The sequence below is a fragment of the Pyrus communis genome, chromosome 9 (assembly GCF_963583255.1).
Source record: "Pyrus communis chromosome 9, drPyrComm1.1, whole genome shotgun sequence".
In the NCBI taxonomy this organism is placed as follows: Eukaryota; Viridiplantae; Streptophyta; class Magnoliopsida; order Rosales; family Rosaceae; genus Pyrus; species Pyrus communis.
In genome coordinates this window covers 19,996,020-20,014,127 of record NC_084811.1, presented here as the reverse complement: position 1 = coordinate 20,014,127, position 18,108 = coordinate 19,996,020, and the positions used below count along the sequence as shown (strand labels likewise).

At 36.5% G+C, this 18,108-nt stretch overlaps 2 protein-coding genes across 2 annotated transcripts; one reads left to right on the top strand and one right to left on the bottom strand.

The window, feature by feature from the left end:
* On the bottom strand, positions 1–3,149 carry LOC137744476 (uncharacterized). Its single transcript, XM_068484281.1, has 4 exons — positions 1,540–3,149; positions 1,177–1,380; positions 690–1,086; positions 1–585 (listed from the first exon to the last, which is right to left on the bottom strand). Exons 1-4 carry the CDS (start codon positions 3,147–3,149, stop codon positions 1–3), a joined length of 2,796 nt encoding a protein of 931 aa, XP_068340382.1.
* Positions 3,150–11,275: 8,126 nt separating this feature from the next.
* LOC137745283 (S-formylglutathione hydrolase-like) lies at positions 11,276–16,279 on the top strand. Its single transcript, XM_068485213.1, has 7 exons — positions 11,276–11,480; positions 12,232–12,349; positions 13,083–13,130; positions 13,832–14,028; positions 14,238–14,336; positions 14,421–14,486; positions 15,939–16,279. The coding sequence occupies exons 1-7, from the start codon at positions 11,334–11,336 to the stop codon at positions 16,119–16,121; spliced, it is 858 nt and encodes a 285-aa protein (XP_068341314.1). The 5' UTR covers positions 11,276–11,333; the 3' UTR covers positions 16,122–16,279.
* Positions 16,280–18,108: the final 1,829 nt, after the last annotated feature.

The window sequence follows — 18,108 nt, the reverse complement described above, 5'->3', positions numbered from 1 at the left end:
TTAGACAACATTAGTATCTCGGAGTGTTTCTTCACCAATTTTTATCAAAGATGATAACTGTTGGTCAGCGAGGTTGTCGTCGTTGTCATCTTGATTTAGTTCCGGAATATCATATAGCCCTCTTCGATCAATCTTCTGAACAACTTTCCAACCATTGCTGGCTTTAGGGTCGTCTAGAAAGAATATTTGTTTCGCCATAGTTGCCAAAATGTATGGGTCTTCATCGTACCAACGTCTGGTAGTGTTTACTGATAGTAAACCATGGTCTCGCTTAACACTCGTTCGGTTATGTGGGTTTGTATCAAACCAAAGACACTTAAACAGTATCACTTGACACCTGTCTTTGTAAAGCAATTGTACTACATTAGTTAGTTTACCATAAAAATCAATGTCTTCACTGTCGCCCGCACCCGGGACGTGGACACCACTATTTTGAGTAGACGACTTGTCATCACGTGTTGCCCCCAAGAACTTGATCCCGTTGACATGACAACCTGAGAACAATTCAACGTGAAGCGGTCCTCTTGCCATGTTATATAATTCTTCATCGTAAGAGGTTGAATTCAATTCCTTCAATTTGTTCATCTAATATAACATATACAAAAAGTTAACTTGTTAATGTAACCAAATTTGAAGACGGGCATGAACAAGTTGGAAAATATGCTGAATTCAAAACACATACAACTTACATGTTCGTGAAACCACGAAGGAAACAATTCACGGTGCTTCTTGGCATATAAATGTGAAGGATGTTCCCGCTTCATCAACCGTTCATGCTCTTCAAGGTATGGCAAAACCTCATCACAATTGTTAAGTATGAACCAATGCGCTACCTCCATGTCTTTTTTGGTAAACGATTCGCCTTTTACAGGCTCGCCGAATGGTCGCGCAATTTGGGCAAAAACATATAGTTTCTCTTTTCTGACACCACCGTCATTATTGCGTTGAGGACGATTGAAAGCTGTCTCAACATCTTGAAGATACATTGCACAAAAAGTAAGTGACTCATATGCGACCCATGCCTCCACAAGTGATCCTTCGGGCTTTGCCCTATTTCGGACACACTTTTTCAACTCACCAAGATATCTACACAAATAAAAGGTATGCTACAAATTATTCAAAGCGTTCGTTGATCATTAATCTGTTATATATATATATATACGCTTAATTAAGTACCTTTCTATTGCATACATCCATCGGCAATTGACTGGTCCAGCAAGCAATGCCTCATCTGGCAAGTGAATCATCACGTGAATCATACTTGTAAAGAAAGCTGGAGGAAATATCTGTTCGAACTTGCATAAGACGTTCACAATGTCGTCCTGCAATTGTTTAACATCCGACTTCCGCAAACACCTTGCAGTCAATTGTGAAAAAAATCTAGACAACAACACGATTGGTTTCACCACATCAAGAGGCAATAAGTGTCGAATACCAACCGGTAGAAGGTGTTGGAGTATCACATAACAATCATGACTCTTCATGTTTGAAAATTTACACCCTCTCATGTTCACGCAACGCGAGATATTGGAAGCATACCCATCTGGAAACTTTACAGAAGAAATAAAGTTGAAAAACTCTTTCTTCCCATTCGGATTAACTGTAAAAAAATGATGGCCTTTCTTCAATGTACCACCAACTTTCTTCATCCACAAGGATGGCCTAATGCCCATTCGTTCCAAATCAAGGCGAGCTTCGACCGTGTCTTTCGTTTTTCCTTCAATGTCTAGAATTGTCCCGACCAAAGTATCAAACACATTTTTCTCAATATGCATAACATCGAGGTTGTGTCTCAATTTTAACTTTGACCAGTATGGGAGCTCAAATAACATACTCTTGTGTGTCCAGTTCAGATGTGTAGTTGGTCTGGGCTTACTGACCCCTTTGCCAAAATGACCAAATTCCAAACGGTTTAATTGATCCAAAATCTCATCTCCAGACCATTCTCTTGGTCTTGGTCGAGTCTCTTTTGTGTCGTGGAAGGCTTTATCGTTCTGACGCCACTCGTTGTCCCAAGGGAGCCATCTACGATGACCAAGATAACAAACTTTTCCCGCATGCCAAGACGATGTTACGTTCTCCTTGCATATTGGACATGCCAAATAACCCTTAGTCATCCACCCAGAAACCATTGCATACGCGGGAAAATCGTTTACTGTCCACATCACTGCTGCTCTCATTGTGAACATTTGCCCAGTATACTTATCATATGTACGAACACCGTTTTCCCATAAATCTTTTAGCTCATCTACCAACGGCCGCAAATAAACATCAATGGACTTTCCTGGATCTTCAGTAATTAATAGAGTCAACATCATGTATTCTTTTTTCATGCACTTCCAAGGCGGCATATTATAAGGAAACACGACGACCGGCCAAGTGCTGTGGATTTGGTTTAGAACCCCAAACGGATTAAATCCGTCGGTGGCAAGTCCCAATCTAACATTTCGCGGGTCAGCTACAAAATCAGGGTACATTCGATCGAATTCTTTCCATGCTTCTCCATCTGCAGGATGCCTCATAACATCGTCATTTACTCGTCCTTCTTTATGCCATCTCATATTGGTAGCGGTGTGCATCGACATGTATAATCGTTGCAACCTAGGCTTCAATGGAAGATAACGCATTACTTTTTGTGGAATCTTGGTCTTTCTATTTTGTGATGTCATTTTAAACCTTGGCTCATTGCATACAGGGCATTTATCCAACTGTGTGTTCTCCTTATATAACAATATACAATTATTTACACATGCATGAATTTTTTCATACCCCAATCCAAGACCCTTCAACACTTTTTGGGCACTTTTATGATCTTCAGGTAAACAATTGTCCTTTGGAAGCATCCTCTTGATAACTCCTAAAAAGTAATCGAAACACTTGTTTGACAAACGAAACTTGATCTTGCCATGCATCAACTCCACAATTGCTGTGAGCATCGAAAAGTTTTCACACCTCGGATATAATTCTTGCTTGGCATTTTTCAATAGTTTTTCATAGTTTTTGAATGCCTCACTATCCATGGTTGGACGACCGTCATCTCCCCCTTCCTGATTGGTGTTGGTTGTAGCATATGGATAAACATCATTTAGAATATCCATAACTTGTTCATTAGGATCCACATTACATTCAACAGTCTCCACTCGTGTCATGTATGAAGACAAAGCTTGGTCTAATCGTTCTCCATGATGATACCAAGTAGTATAGGTCTCCATTATCCCATTTCTTACTAAATGAAATCGAACATTTTCGAATGTTTCCCTCATTGAGTTGTTACACTTCCTACAGGGACATCGAATATGAGTTGAACCTCGGTTGTGTCTAGTTGCGAATTCAATGAAATCATTTATTCCATCCAAGTACTCGATAGCACATCTATTATGATTTTGTATCCACCGTTTGTCCATTTTGCCTGCAATCCCAATAAAAGTACAACAACTTCAACTATTATCTTCTCACCTTATTCCTCCGGTAAGGGCCTATCCCATTCAAAAATACACAATTATGTGCCGTAATTTACGATTCCAATGGATTAAATTTCGACAGCATCTCCTTACAATTCTTCAAGTGCACGCAGTAGATACATAATATCCACTGTGTACTCGAAGAACATTAGGAAATGTTACCAAAATTTCCACTATCGAAACCTAATCTATGAACCGCAAACTACAACACATAACTATGCATTCCCAAACTGTCCAAAAAATGGGACAATTCAATAATTAATTGGACCGCAGGCATGCTTTTGCATCCATGCACAAAATCCAACTAACTCTCAAACGGGAAACTAAGCTTTTCTTGAAAAAAAAAGTGTATGAAGTTAAGTTGTATTAACTTCGTACAACACAAAACAATTTTGTAATTGATGTACAAAAATATGTGCATACAAATAAATTAAATCACAATAATTAGTGAAACTAAATAAAATAGATACAAAATATTAATCCTTGTAAACTATAATGTTGATGGCCTTAGTTTTTATTTGTTTATACTAATTATATCATCGAATATACATATTCTAGTTAGTTACACTCGAGTAATTTTGGTGGTGAGATAAATGTACTGTTAGAATATGAACACAAGTTTAAGCATATTTTGGCTACATATTGGTTTTAAAAAATCTTATTGAAAGATGTTTTGGTTGTCTTCAAGTTTACAAAGGATTGAGACTAAAAATGAATCCTAAATTACTTACTTGTATTAAAATTGGAAGATGATATTGAGTTTCTACAAGGATTTAATAAGAGAATCATAGCCATTGTTTATCTACATAAGTATGGCATATGCTCACAAAAATCAACCCGCTCATTATTGAACTAAAACCTATTGTCTTAGCATTGAGAATTTAATAGTGATGATAAGATTAGCTTTGAAGATCATGGCTTTTGTAGGGTTTCTATATAATTCTTAGTTGCAGCACATTGCATTTACCCTCAATTCAACCGTATAGCACAAATTAAGGAAATTTCAAGGGGAAACCAACATTTCTTACAATTTCTTCTATGTAAATATATAAGTTAACCTCGATAAAGTATTCAAATGAAGCCCAAACAAGTCTTCAACAATATATCTACAATCTCACTCCTTTTAATAGGTAAAATTAATAAAGATTACTTCAAAATTCAATCTCACAAAACTCCACCATTACCAAAAAAGGGCATAGCAAGTAAGCAAAGGTACATATACAAAAATCCCATATGCAATATGAAAAAAATACCTTCAAATTCGTTCTTCAATGATAATTGTATACAAAAATCCTGTACAAAACAAGTTTAGTAGTTTTAGTTTGAATTCTCAATTCAAAGTTGCATATAAAAAATCAAATTGCTTACCGGATACAAATAGATTAAGGAACGGAGAAAATTGGAGAACGTTTAGAACAGAGATGGGGGAGGGGGGGTAGCTGCTGCAACTAGTTTGCAGTTTCTACCACCCAAACTGATTAAGTAAAGGAAAAAAAAGTCGTTAACTTTGCGTGACGCATATGGCGTCGCGTAAAACAACTTTACGCGACGCACGTGCACTTACGTCGCGCAAAGCTGTTTTGCGTGACGTCACATACGTCACGCAAAGATGTTTTGTGCGACGTAAGTGCACGTGCGTCGCGCAAAGCTGTTTTGCGCGACTCATGTAGCCCTGCGTCACGCAAAGTCAACAGAAAAAGCGGTAAAACTTACTTGCTTTAGCGCCAAAATCTTGCGGGACACACAAAACGTCGCGCAAATGGCCTTTGCGCGACGTTTTGTGTTTAACGTCACGCAAACATACTTTGCGCGACGCATTTAGCTGCGTCGCGCAAGTTTTCGTCACGCAAACATGTTTTTGTACTAGTGGGACCAACATTTTCTTACCAACACATTTGTGGTTGACGTTGAGAATTCCTCTCATAAAGCCACATATGATTGTCCACAACTGAAAACATGATTTGGAAGGTACATACATGCATGTGTTATTGTTTTACTTTGAGATTTGTTTATAATGTTAGTTTGTTAGAAAAACCTAAATTTTATTGGAAGCTTCTAGCTTTTAAGTTCAAATGGAATCTTAGCAATATCAAATTATCAATAATCTTCATATTGATTGTTGGTAGATAGTCCTTAGTTCTGGCAAAATCTAGTTAGAATTTCGGCGTCACTAAAATTTTTGGTATGAACTATGACAGTAATCTTAATCATATACCATTACCCAATACCAACTTTAGAATATATGTTAGAACATGGTTGAAGCACCTTTCCTCAAAGTTAATATATGTGGGCAACCAACCAATTGAGATTGCGTTAAAAAATTATGGTTGACAAATCTTTTGTGCGTCATCCTGAACTCAATCAAATGACCAATACATTTTCTCTTCTAAACCTATAAACATATTGTAATCTTTTCATTCAACATGTTAAGTAACAACAGTTTAACCTTAAACTACAAACACAACTTTGAGCAACATCTACTCACAGGAATCCAGGGTTTCGGACCAACTCAATGAAACCAAATAGGGAAAGGTATTTCAAACTCCTTAACTGAATCCAATGAAGATAGAGTTCCGACCACTTAATGGAATTGATTAAGGAAAGGAATTTCAGACCACTTTAACAGAATCCAATGAAGATAGGGTTTTGAGCCACTCAACAAAACCAATTATGGTAAGGAATTCCAGACTACTCAACGGAATCCAACGAAGATAAGGTTTCAAACCACTCAATGAAACCGATTGGGGAAAAGGATTCCAAGCCACTTAACGGAATCCAAAGAAGATAGGATTATGGGCCACTTAATGAAACCGATTAGGGAAAAGGATTCTGGACCACTCAACAGAATCCAATGAAGATAAGGTTAACGGAACCAATTAGGGAAATGGATTCTAGACTAACTCTGGAGTGCGTATGGTCCCTCAATGCAGATTAACCAGACGGAGTCACCCCTAGAATGCGTATGGTCTCATAGTGCGGATTAACCAGGCGGAACCATATGCATGCATTTAATAGTATGATTCCCCAACGTGGATTAACCACGCAGAACCACCTATGTGTATAATGAGATCAAGTAGGTAGTGATGCCTCAATGCATATTAACCAAGTGGAGTCACTCTTAGAATGCGTATAATCCCCAATGCAGATTAACCAGGCAAAACCATAGACATGCATCCAATAGTATGATTGCCCAATGCGGATTAATTAGGCAGAACCACCTATGGGTATAATGAGATCAAGTAAGCAATGACACCCCAATGAGAATTAACTAGGCGAAGTTACTCCTAGAATGCGTATAATCTCCAATGCAGATTAACCAGGCATGACAATGTGCAATAGACATAAACATAAGAACAAGGTCCACTAACCAAATTAATTAGGCAGAATCATCCATGTACCACATTTAATCAAGTTCACCATGAACCACAATTGCAAGCACACATACATCTAGCCAACCAATATTAAATCAAACTGACATATAAGATATGCAGAATAATTCTAATGTGGTCCCTGACTTATCTCTTCATACTAGAATCTACACATTATCATTGTTTTCTCAATAAATAGGTAAATTCTGATAAGGTGCCACTTGTAGGCTCATAAGACTCTTATCAGGTTTCTTGTAATTCTAATTTCAGTATTTAAGACCGATTCGAGACAATTGATCAAAAGTCAACCCTTGGTTAACGTGGTCATTGGTAAGGTCAACAACCCTACATAAACCAATATGGAAGATCCATATATTGTATTTCCAATATGTAAGTTCCTACGATCCTCAAATAATGCGTACAACAATATATTAAAATTTCATAATGATCCAACGGTTAAATCTTCGCCTGCCACAAAGGTTTAATGGCGGCCATTTACGAAACTAGGCTCAAACGATGAAAGCACACCAACTAGATATTGGAAACAGATTCAGGGCATCAATATTAACTTAGAAACATAACTCGCCGGAATTAAAGATCAACATCAAAATGCATATAAATACACAAAAACAAATATCGTGACAAGTGGAGTAAGTTTTATACCTGACATAAGTCTAAACGTGGATGGAAGACGATGAAATTGTTAGAAGTCCCTCAAAAATTATGAACAACGCATGCACGGTGTGTTGTCGTTTGACGTCTGATTGAGGAACTCGTTGCATCACTTAAACAATGTGGCCTCGAATCACCGCCTTTAGTCGTTTCTTAAGTGAATCTTGGATGGGTATTGATCCTGGGGTCACGAGCTGCATTTTGGTGGTGGTGGCGATGATCATAGGTGCAGGAAAAGGAAGAAATCGGCATTTAAGGAACTGGGTTGTGATCAATCACCTCTCCTCCACGTCTGTTGCCGTTTAACTTTCTAAAAGAGGAAAGGCCACTCCAGCCTTTTAGGATATTCCCTATGTAGACTCTGTCAAAAGACAAAAATGCCCCTGAATTTAATGGTTGGTAATTTCTTCATTAAAGCTCTATTTTGCAAACGGTTTTCGTTCACGCGTTCGTGGGATAGAGATCTATTCGAAAATACTAAGGTTTATCTTGAAAAGTCTATAGAATTTTAATAACTAATTAAAAAAAATTCAAACTTTGTAATGAGTTAACTAAAGCTCTAATATGAATGAAAAGAAATAATATAAAATCCTGCAAATATGAAATACGTAAATTACAATAGTGAAATCCGAGAACGTATTTCACTCGATATGTAAATAATTTGATTTAGTGAAGCTAGTAGAAAAGACAAAGGTGATTTTCTGGTATAAAGTAACGAAGGCGGAACTTCGTATCTTTGGAGCACTAAATTTTACTTTCAAACCTTATTGGACATTAGGAATGAACGATGTGCACATGATAAAATGGACAAGCTTAAAAAGAATTGAGTTTAAGGATTTCTTCACACCTTTTTTCTGTGCAGATGATAAATTGGATAAAAACACAAAAATATAAATTTGGGAATGAAAAATGCATAATTCAAAACTGATAATGAGTTAACAATGAAAATACAGAGGACGGTATCATTTGGTATGCAGACGGGATGGGACGGAACAGAATGGGACGGGACGGGACGGGACAGGACGGAACGGAACGGAGCGGGAGCAAAGATGCCCTTGGATGGAAACAAGGAGGAAGAAGAAGGAGACAGAGAGGTTATAATTTTATGTTCCACAGATGTGCAACGAGTCGTTCCAGGGGGGTAAGGTGAAACGAAAATTCACCCAAAACTCGTCCCGTGGAACAGCTCGTTCCACCCGTTTTAGGCGCACCAAACGTGGGACGGCACGCCTTGTCCCACTCTGTTCCGTCCCGTCCCACGCACCAAACGGTACCGGAGGGATCGCCATGCAAAATTCCATCAGTGCCAGTTGCTAAAAATAATATTTTTATGAGAAAGTTAGTTGTTTCTTCAATATTCATTTCTTTATTATAGCTAGCAAAGACAACACAAGTAATATAGGTAAAATAAATAAAATAGAGTTTAAAACCACCGAAACTAGAATGAAATCAAAACAAGACATTTAGTATTGCAATATAAGTGGTTTTGACATACCCTTTACTAGATAAGCACATGAAACTAATAACTAAAAAAATTAGCTTGTACATCGATTACATTGCCCCTTCTCTATCCCAACCAGCTATTATGACTCTTGTATCATCAACCACATTTTATTCATAATCAGCTAAATCATCAAAAGTATCACCCATTTTAATAGCAACATTTTGATCCATAGGTAAATTGACTTGTTACTTGATCTAGTTGTGTTAAGTAAACAAGAGTTAGCACATATCCTTAGCCCCTGTAACTATGAGTTTCTACAATCTAGATAAGCTCTTTTACTTACTTTTGTTCCCACAGTTAAATTTATTTTATTTTATTTTATTTTTGTAAGGAAATAGTCATCAAATACTACACTAACCATCTTACTGGATAATGAAAACAATGAAACTGGTAAAATGCAATTACCAAAACAATGAAACTGACACTCGGAGAGCACCGATCACTACTTGTACCGAACAAAACTTCACTCACTTCTGAAGAAGCTCAGAGAGAGAGAGAGAGATGGAGACGAAGCCGAATGAGATTAGCAGCTCGAAGATGTTCGGAGGGTACAACAAGAGATACAAGCATTTCAGCCCTACGCTCGGCTGCTCCATGACTGCCTATTGCCTACGATGTCTAACAACAATCGAGAACACTTTTCTTCATAAAAATCATTTTGAAACAATACAATTTATGTAACATATCATGAAATTTTTTTCATATCAATATTAATTATTATGGTCTAATAAGTAATATTTCGGTGTCATGATCGAAAAATATTGCTAAAAATAATATTTTTAGAGCGAAGTTAGTTGTAACTTCAATTTTAATGTCTTTATTATAACTAGCAAAGACAATACAATAATATAGGTAAAATAAATAAAATAAAAGTATAGAAGCACCAAAATTAAAATGAAATTAAACAAGAAACTTAGTATTGCAGCATAGTGATTTTGACATAACTCTGTACTAGAACCTTCTTAACTCATTTTTACCAGTACCCATTACTATAAGTGAATCATGAAGTATACGACTATCGATTCTTGAGAAACAATTATGAAATAACTATATAAGAACATGAAATTAATTAACATTGCTATTTTTTTAATTTTCATTATTTAAAATATTGACTGTAACCATAATGAAGTGGTCATATAGAGTGGCGGAAGTGCCAAGCGGTGGCTTTCGGCAATATGGTGGTAGTGAAGGTGGTGTCTTTGGTGGTTATGATAATAATAGGGTGAAATAATGACGGAGGGTGGTCTTGGGGTGGTGGAGGAGTAAGGGTGCGGGCAGCGCAAGTGATGGGGTGGTGATAGTGGTGGTAAAGTTGGGAGTCATGATGAAGGTGGCGTCGGTGGTGATGACAACCACAAAATGTAACCGATGTGATAAGGTGCATGGTAGTGGTGGCAGTAGTGATGAAATCATGGTGATGGTCATGGTAAATTGGTAGTAGTTGAGGCAGTGCGGTGGTGGTGGCGGCGGTGATGATGCCCATGGGAATTACTGTGGTGACGGCGATGGCGACAATTGCTGTAGTGGAGTGGAGGAGATGGTCATGGTAAGAAGGTGGTGGTGATGACATGGTGGTGGAAGGATAAATGAACTCCATCAGAATCTTAAAGGGAGATGCTGGATTTGATGTGACGAAAAATTACTACAAAAGAACTAAAAGTCTATGAAAATTCATAACTTTATAAAATTCTTTAAAATCAATAAAAATTTTAATACAAAGTCTTAATTAAATATCACAAGATTTTCATAAATTTTATTAATTCATAAAAAGTCTTTATTCGATACAAGGTGATGTAATCCTTACAAGTCTAATCTAGAATCCACTAGATTTCAGAGTCGGAGTCCATAAAACTCCATATATGATACACTTACCTTAGAATATTGTTGGGTTAAAAAAGAGCTAATTAGACTTTGCACCACTTTGGTGTAGAGTAAATAACATTTTGGTCCGTTTATTTTAACATTGGCACTTTATTGCCATTCTTTTAGTGCAACTTTCAAGTTAACTTTATATCTTGACATATCACTCGTTTGATTTTTGCTTGCATGAAGTCAAACTATATTACTAATGACAAATACATTAACAATTGTTGTATGACTATTGGTATTATTTGTAACTTTAGGTATTAAAATGTTAATTTTCAAAAGACATGCACCAAATTTTTGCATAGACAAAAATACAAGGGTGTAAAATGCAATTACCAAAACAATGAAACTGACCCTCGGAGAGCACCGATCACTACTTGTACCGAACAAAACTTCGCTCACTTCTGAAGAAGCTCAGAGAGAGAGAGAGAGAGAGAGAGAGAGAGAGAGAGAGAAAGAGATATGGAGACGAAGCCGAATGAGATCAGCAGCTCGAAGATGTTCGGAGGGTACAACAAGAGATACAAGCATTTCAGCCCTACGCTCGGCTGCTCCATGACCTTCCACATCTACTTTCCTCCTTCCCCTTCCCCTTCCCACCGATTCCCTGTAAGTCCTCCCTCTCTCTCTCTCTCTCTCACCCATGTGTAACCTCTTATGAAATTTCATTTCCCAATGAATATACTATTTGGGTTTTTGTCTGATTGTTATATTGTAGGGTTATGTGGCTGAAATCTATTGTATTTGGTGTTATTTGATAATGGTTTTGCTATACTTGATTGAGAAATTTTGAATTTCGTATCCCTTAATTTAGTTTACAGACAGCTCGGGTTCTTATAGGGCAGACTAGTAACCGAATTTATCGAAAGTGAAATTAGTTATATGGTACCTATAACATTATAGTTGCAAATTCAATCATCCCTTATTACCATCATAGACAAAGAATTTAAGATAGGGAAAAGGAAGCTTCCTCGATTTATTATTTGAATCGATAGTTTTGTCTCACTGTCTTAAAAGCTATGAACAAAATGAAAGAGGAGATGTTTGTCTTACTTAGAATTAAAAGTAGGGACAATCGTTGATGCTTGTAGCACTACTTGAATTAGTTTTACATCATAAAATTTTCGCTGGGTGCAAATTGTAAGCTGAAAAGTTTTTCATAAAGTTTTCACTGGAACCTTCTATAGCTGAAACGATTCGCATAAATTTTCCCTTTGCATTGTTTGTTTAGCATTTTCAAACTACTTTCCCGTGCTTCTTCATGTTCTTGAGTTTATTTTTCGAGTTTTCTTTTGTCCATGTGATGCTATCAAAGTTTGTATGTTGCAATGTGTGATAATCAAGTTTTTTTTATGAGAAGGTACTTTACTGGCTCTCTGGCCTTACCTGCACAGATGAGAATTTTATAACTAAATCAGGAGCTCAACGTGTTGCCTCAAGTGAGGGTGTTGCTCTGATTGCCCCTGATACATCTCCAAGTAAGTCGGCAGCCCTTCCTGCTTTTAATTTCCAATTGATTATTGTGTCTGTGATGCTAGCTTTAATTGCTTTTTGTGAATGTGAAAGAATTATTATTGTTGTTTGTCCCTTGGCTAGGTTTTCAGGGAAGTAGGACTGATGTTAGTTGGTAACCTTTTAAACAACTTGACTACCGACCACAATGGGCAACTGCTTGGGTCATGTATTCAAATGTCGTAGAATGTGACATAATCAAGTAATTTGATGTAATAACTATGGTATTTTGCCATTATGAGCGATTGACATCCAAAAAGAACACAAGTTGTCAACTTATAATGTGAATTGACTGCAGCTGTGAGTTTCATGGCACATTTTGTTGTTAGTTTCCCATGGATAATAATGACCTTTAAACGTTTTTATATCATAAATGTTCACTTTTTGTTGTAATATAGTTGGGCTGGACCTTGTTCCTTGTTGTGTGTCCTGACAAGTAGCCAAAGTCCCTCCAACTTTCATCCAACTTTGTCTAATCACTATAAGTTAATTACAGCCACTTCCCAGAGACACAGAAATACAAAGGAAAAACAAAATAAAATTAGAAGCGTTACCACCAGTGAAAATGCAAAAAATTGGTAGGCTGTCATTTTATTATGGTAGGCTGTCATTTTATATTGTTCCATTCTAAACCACCATGTATCTTTTGTTATTATGTTCCTATTGTGCTCACCACTTCTTCATGTAAACTCTTAATAGGAGGCTTGTCTATAGAAGGAGAGGCGGATAGCTGGGATTTTGGTGTAGGTACGCAACATTAGACTGTTATATTTCATGTTATGAAGTATTACAGCAAAAATTGCCTTACGTCGTATGGGATTTGCGAATCTATTACTTTCCCTTTATCTTGCAATTGTATTTTAAATTGTTAAAACGGAAGCACTAACAGTTCTATAATTCGGAAAGGGAAAACAATATGGTCAAGTGTATCTTAAAGGTGGAGGGAGAGTCAATAGGGATCCCCTAGATAAGGCCTAAGTTTAAATCTAGTCAAGATGGATTAGGAGTCAATAGGGAAAACAAATACTGTATGCCCTGTTTTTATTTTTGGTAAGATGTCGAACCAGTAAAATGAGTAGAGAGGAGATGAGGATGTTTGAGGTGTATAAGCAGTAATACTGGAAAAGGATGTTTGTTCACGTACAAGGTGGATATAAAAATGTGTAGGTTCTAAAGAGGGAGAACTTTAGAGTTTCCTGCAAATATTCTGATTTCTTGAGAGTTTCCATGCAAAAGGTTATATGTGTGTGTGTGTATATATATATATTTACTTTTGGTAGTAATAAATTACTCAATGCATTGCTATATTTCATGCATTGCATGCAAACTCCTTTTAGTTAGCAAGAGGGACAAGCTTTGCCGGGTAGTGGGCGATTAGTTATAACTTTAGGTGTGAAGAGCCATCACTGAGTTTTGTGTATGTGTGTGTGCATTATCTCCTCAAACAGGTGCTGGATTTTATCTCAATGCTACTGAAGAAAAATGGAAGAACTGGCGCATGTACGACTATGTTGTTAAGGAGTTGCCACAACTTCTGAATGAAAATTTTTCACAGCTTGATACATCGCGGGCATCTATATCTGGTCATTCTATGGGTGGGCACGGTGCTTTGACAATTTACCTGAAAAACCTGGATAAATATAAGGTAGGACCGTAGGAGACATAAATATTTTTCCACAATTTAGCTTGCTTTTTTTTTTCAAAGAAGAAGTTGACTTTAATTTAGCAACTTCGTAAAGTTCAGTTTTTCTATAAAAGTTCCTGAGTTGCAGGGGAGCTTTATGCAATTATTGGAGTGGATTCATAGGAGAAACTTACATTGAATCTAACTCGTTTGTGTAATTCATTTTCCAGTCAGTATCTGCCTTTGCACCCATTGTGAATCCTGCAAACTGTCCATGGGGCCAGAAAGCTTTTTCAAATTATCTAGGTGGCAATAAAACCGATTGGGAAGTAAGATAATAATCTAATTGTCTCAGTTCTTATCCATAATCCTGTGGTCTTTAGTTTGTAACAAGTTGAATGCAAAAAATGCAGGAATATGATGCCACTTCCCTTGTTAAGAAGTTTAAGGATGTGTCAGCTACCATTTTAATTGATCAGGTAAGATAATGATGTCATCTAATCTTCATCATGTTCTTTGTTGTTGTGACAATTGTTAAATTTTTGTGGTCTACCACTATTTTTGAAAGCTTGAGCTGTTACTTGTTAGGATGCACCCCAACTATTTTATTTTAAATAGTCCCTCTCTTGTCTGGTCCTCTCTCTGTGACTGGAGAGCCCGACGTGGAATTCATCACAAATTGAGAGGTTTCAGCATCATTGTTGATTGGAAGTGACTTCTCCACTCCCCCCTCACCCACCCACCCACTCACCCGCCCCACACGCCCCCTGTTTATTTACGGCCTTTGTTTTGAAGAAATCAAAGGAATCAAGGGACCAAAATAAATAGTGGCATGCAGAAGTCATTTTCCTTGTTGATTTAGTATGCCAAAACTTGTGGATTAGAATGGCTAAGATCCCTTAAATGATGGTATATGCTAGTTTATTTACTTTTATGAACTTTAACGTTCTTATTTTTTCAATAGACGAATTATGGAAAACTGAATGCTGCTGCTTCATCTCTCAAGAGTTTAATACTGTTGTCACCCAACATATAATAGTCCCTGAAGCTTTCCAATCTCATGTACTTACAAAAAAAAGGAACAAACAATAAGAGTTGGCAGTGTAGAAAATACAACCTAGTGATGATTGATACAAGAAGGAATTCAGTCTTATTTTAGGCATAGGCGCAAGGATGTTAAATAACTTGTTTTATCTTTTCTTTTTGCGTTGGTAAGAAGGAATTATCTTTTACACAGGTGCTAGGTTATCAAAGTGGGTTTAAATTTTATGTCTTTTAGAAGACGTATTGATTGCTAATAGCAAGTTTCTGTACATGAACTTTGAGATTACCCTACTTAGTCTTTTCCTTTCCTCTCTTCTGTTCCTCTTTTCCTTGTTTTTCAGTTTGTCTTGGTTCTACATCACCTTTCTGCTGCATAATGTATCCTGGGTTAATTTCTGTTGTCATGCATTCTCATCATATCACTTGAAATTGAACTTCGGCTAGGCCGAGGGCATTTGATTTTCAGATCATAAGCTTTTTGTCTGTAGACATTCCGGCTAGGCTGAGGGCATTTGATTTTCAGATCATAAGCTTTTTGTCTGTAGACATTCCGGCTTCCTTTTCCACGCAAAAGAAAAGAGAATAAAAAGACATATTGGCCCGGACTATACATGTGAAAGTGTCAATAAACCCCTTAATCCAAGAAGGATATTTTTTGGCAGCATCGCTGCAATACAGAAGGAGATTTGAAATAGGGAAATGAGGAGAATGAACTGTAATGTCGTTGCATGTTAATGTTTAAATATGCATTTTTCAATAATTTTAGTCCAGTGTCCTCATCAACTACTTTCAAGTATTGATCTTTTAAAATGTATAATTTCTTCTCTCATATACACTTTTAACTGCCTTTGCTGTATAGGTAGTTAATTACTGCTGCTTTTGTGTAGGGGGAAGATGATAAATTCTTGCACGATCAGTTGATGCCACACAAGTTTGAAGATGCATGTCGGAGTGTTGAAGTTCCACTCCTTTTGCGATTGCAGCCCGGTTATGATCACTCATACTATTTTATTGCCACCTTCATCGATGATCACATCCGTCACCATGCTCAAGCTCTTAATCTACCGTGAATATTTTGTAGCTTGTGAATTCGGAACTGTAGAATCCTTAATGCACTTTGTATGAACTATGGATCGTATCTGCTCCCATGCGCTCTCTATTTCGGGTTTTCGTGTTGTGACTGAGTAAACATGTTGACCCTAGGAATATATAAAATATGTTTCCCTGATATGGTCTGTGTTTGTGCCAGTTTCCCAGTGATCCAACGAGTAAGTGAAATATTGCACTTCAGTTAACTTGTTATTAAACTCTGCTGTAAGACTTCATTTTGACGTTGTAATGTTTTATATGAGATAACAATAGGCCTTTCACAGAATAGGGCTCTAATGACGTTTTAGTTCAACAATGCATTGTTATGCGTCACAAAAAATGGTCGATAAAATTTTCTTGAGAACTGTCCAATAGTGGCTTAAAAAAAATGTAAAGTGATGAATTTTCTCGTGTTCTCTAATATTATTCTGTATATGTGTGAAAAAACAATAAACTCACACAACAAACATAATTGAAAATTCACAAAAATTCAAATCAAAACTTGGATTTTCGTAATTTCAAAATATATTTTAATTTCCATTTGATTTTTTTCTCCATATATATATATATTGTGAAATGATATATTTTATTAAATTTGATGTTAGATTAGTCACCGACTTTTGGATTCGAATAAAAATTTTAACAGCAGAATTGGAAGCATCATTCCTACTTGCAACCCTACGCTAGTTAATTGTATGAAAGTGATAAGAAAATGATTAATTACACTAACACCCCCCAAGGCTAATCGAGTTTTCACAAAACCCCTTCATGTTTGAGACATTATACTAACACCCTCTTAGATTTTAATTCACTTTCAAATAACCCCTTAAATCAAATATCTGCTTATGAATATACTAATTTGCCCTGATAATTAATGATAAAAATCTATTTTTAATAAGAAAATATTTTAAAAATATATAGAATAAGAATATCCAATTAAAAAAAAAAGAGAAAAATAAAACGTCAAGAGAGACATTACAGAGTTGAGAGCCTCCACTACTCGAGTTGGGAGTAGAACTGTGGAGCAATGCCTAGATCTGAAAAATCAGAGCCAAATTAAAACCTTTGAAGAACAATGCCCAGATCTGAAAAAACCAGAGCCAACAAAACTTAATAACCAAATTAGGTTGCATATTGTGTGGTTTAGCCGAACTCTCTTTCCCTTAGTGTAAAAATAACGATGTACTCAAAAAAACAAAAATCGAATTTTTATAATTATAAGATTACTTAACTGTATCGAGGGGCATTGTGATCAGGGCTGACATGCCACCCCCCATGTCTGCACTAACTCCCTCAACTACCATGATTGACTCCATTATCATTGCTCAAATGACCTTTATTACCAAGGTAATACCCAACTCCACCCTGAACCCTTCTTTGAGCGACAGAGTAAGATGCCTACCAAATTGCACTTGACAGTACATATGTCACAATCGATAGCCCAAACCCTCCAAACAATCTTTTTGGCCCCGCAGTCCACATTTTTTTGTTTATTGGGGACCTGCAGTCCGCGCTCTTACCACTAGACCACTTGTTGTGCTTTATTACTGCACATTTGAAATTAAGTAAAATGAAAGGGACGGTCAAAATTATTGAAATACTTCCTTTAATCGTATTCTTTCACTAAGAGGAAATATATATATACATGAGTAGAACCTTAATTACAATAAATTACAGAAAATTTAGGAAACCTAATAAGAAAATGAGTCTCTAAATACAGTATCACATATTCTAAATAGAAGATGCGTGCAAAAATTATCTTATTTGATGTAATCACATTTGGTTTTGGTTGACTCGGTTCTCTTCTTTCAGTGGAAGTTTTTTAGGAATTCTAAAGGATCTAAAAGATTTATCCTATTTGTACTTGTATTACTTGGGTGACAAGTTTAGTTTTTTTAAAGGAATCCTAAGAGATTTAGAAGATTTATCCTATCCTATTTGTATTTGTATTACTGGGGGCAAGTTTAC

Coding starts and splice junctions, on each gene's coding strand:
- LOC137745283 (XM_068485213.1), top strand. CDS start 11,334: ATGGAGACGAAGCCGAATGAGATCAGCAGCTCGAAGATGTTCGGAGGG. Junction 11,481..12,231: donor CCCCTTCCCACCGATTCCCT/GTAAGTCCTCCC, acceptor TTTTATGAGAAG/GTACTTTACTGGCTCTCTGG. Junction 12,350..13,082: donor TGCCCCTGATACATCTCCAA/GTAAGTCGGCAG, acceptor AACTCTTAATAG/GAGGCTTGTCTATAGAAGGA.
- LOC137744476 (XM_068484281.1), bottom strand. CDS start 3,149: ATGACACGAGTGGAGACTGTTGAATGTAATGTGGATCCTAATGAACAA. Junction 1,381..1,539: donor TCTGTAAAGTTTCCAGATGG/GTATGCTTCCAA, acceptor GTTGTTGTCTAG/ATTTTTTTCACAATTGACTG. Junction 1,087..1,176: donor TGGATGTATGCAATAGAAAG/GTACTTAATTAA, acceptor TTATTTGTGTAG/ATATCTTGGTGAGTTGAAAA.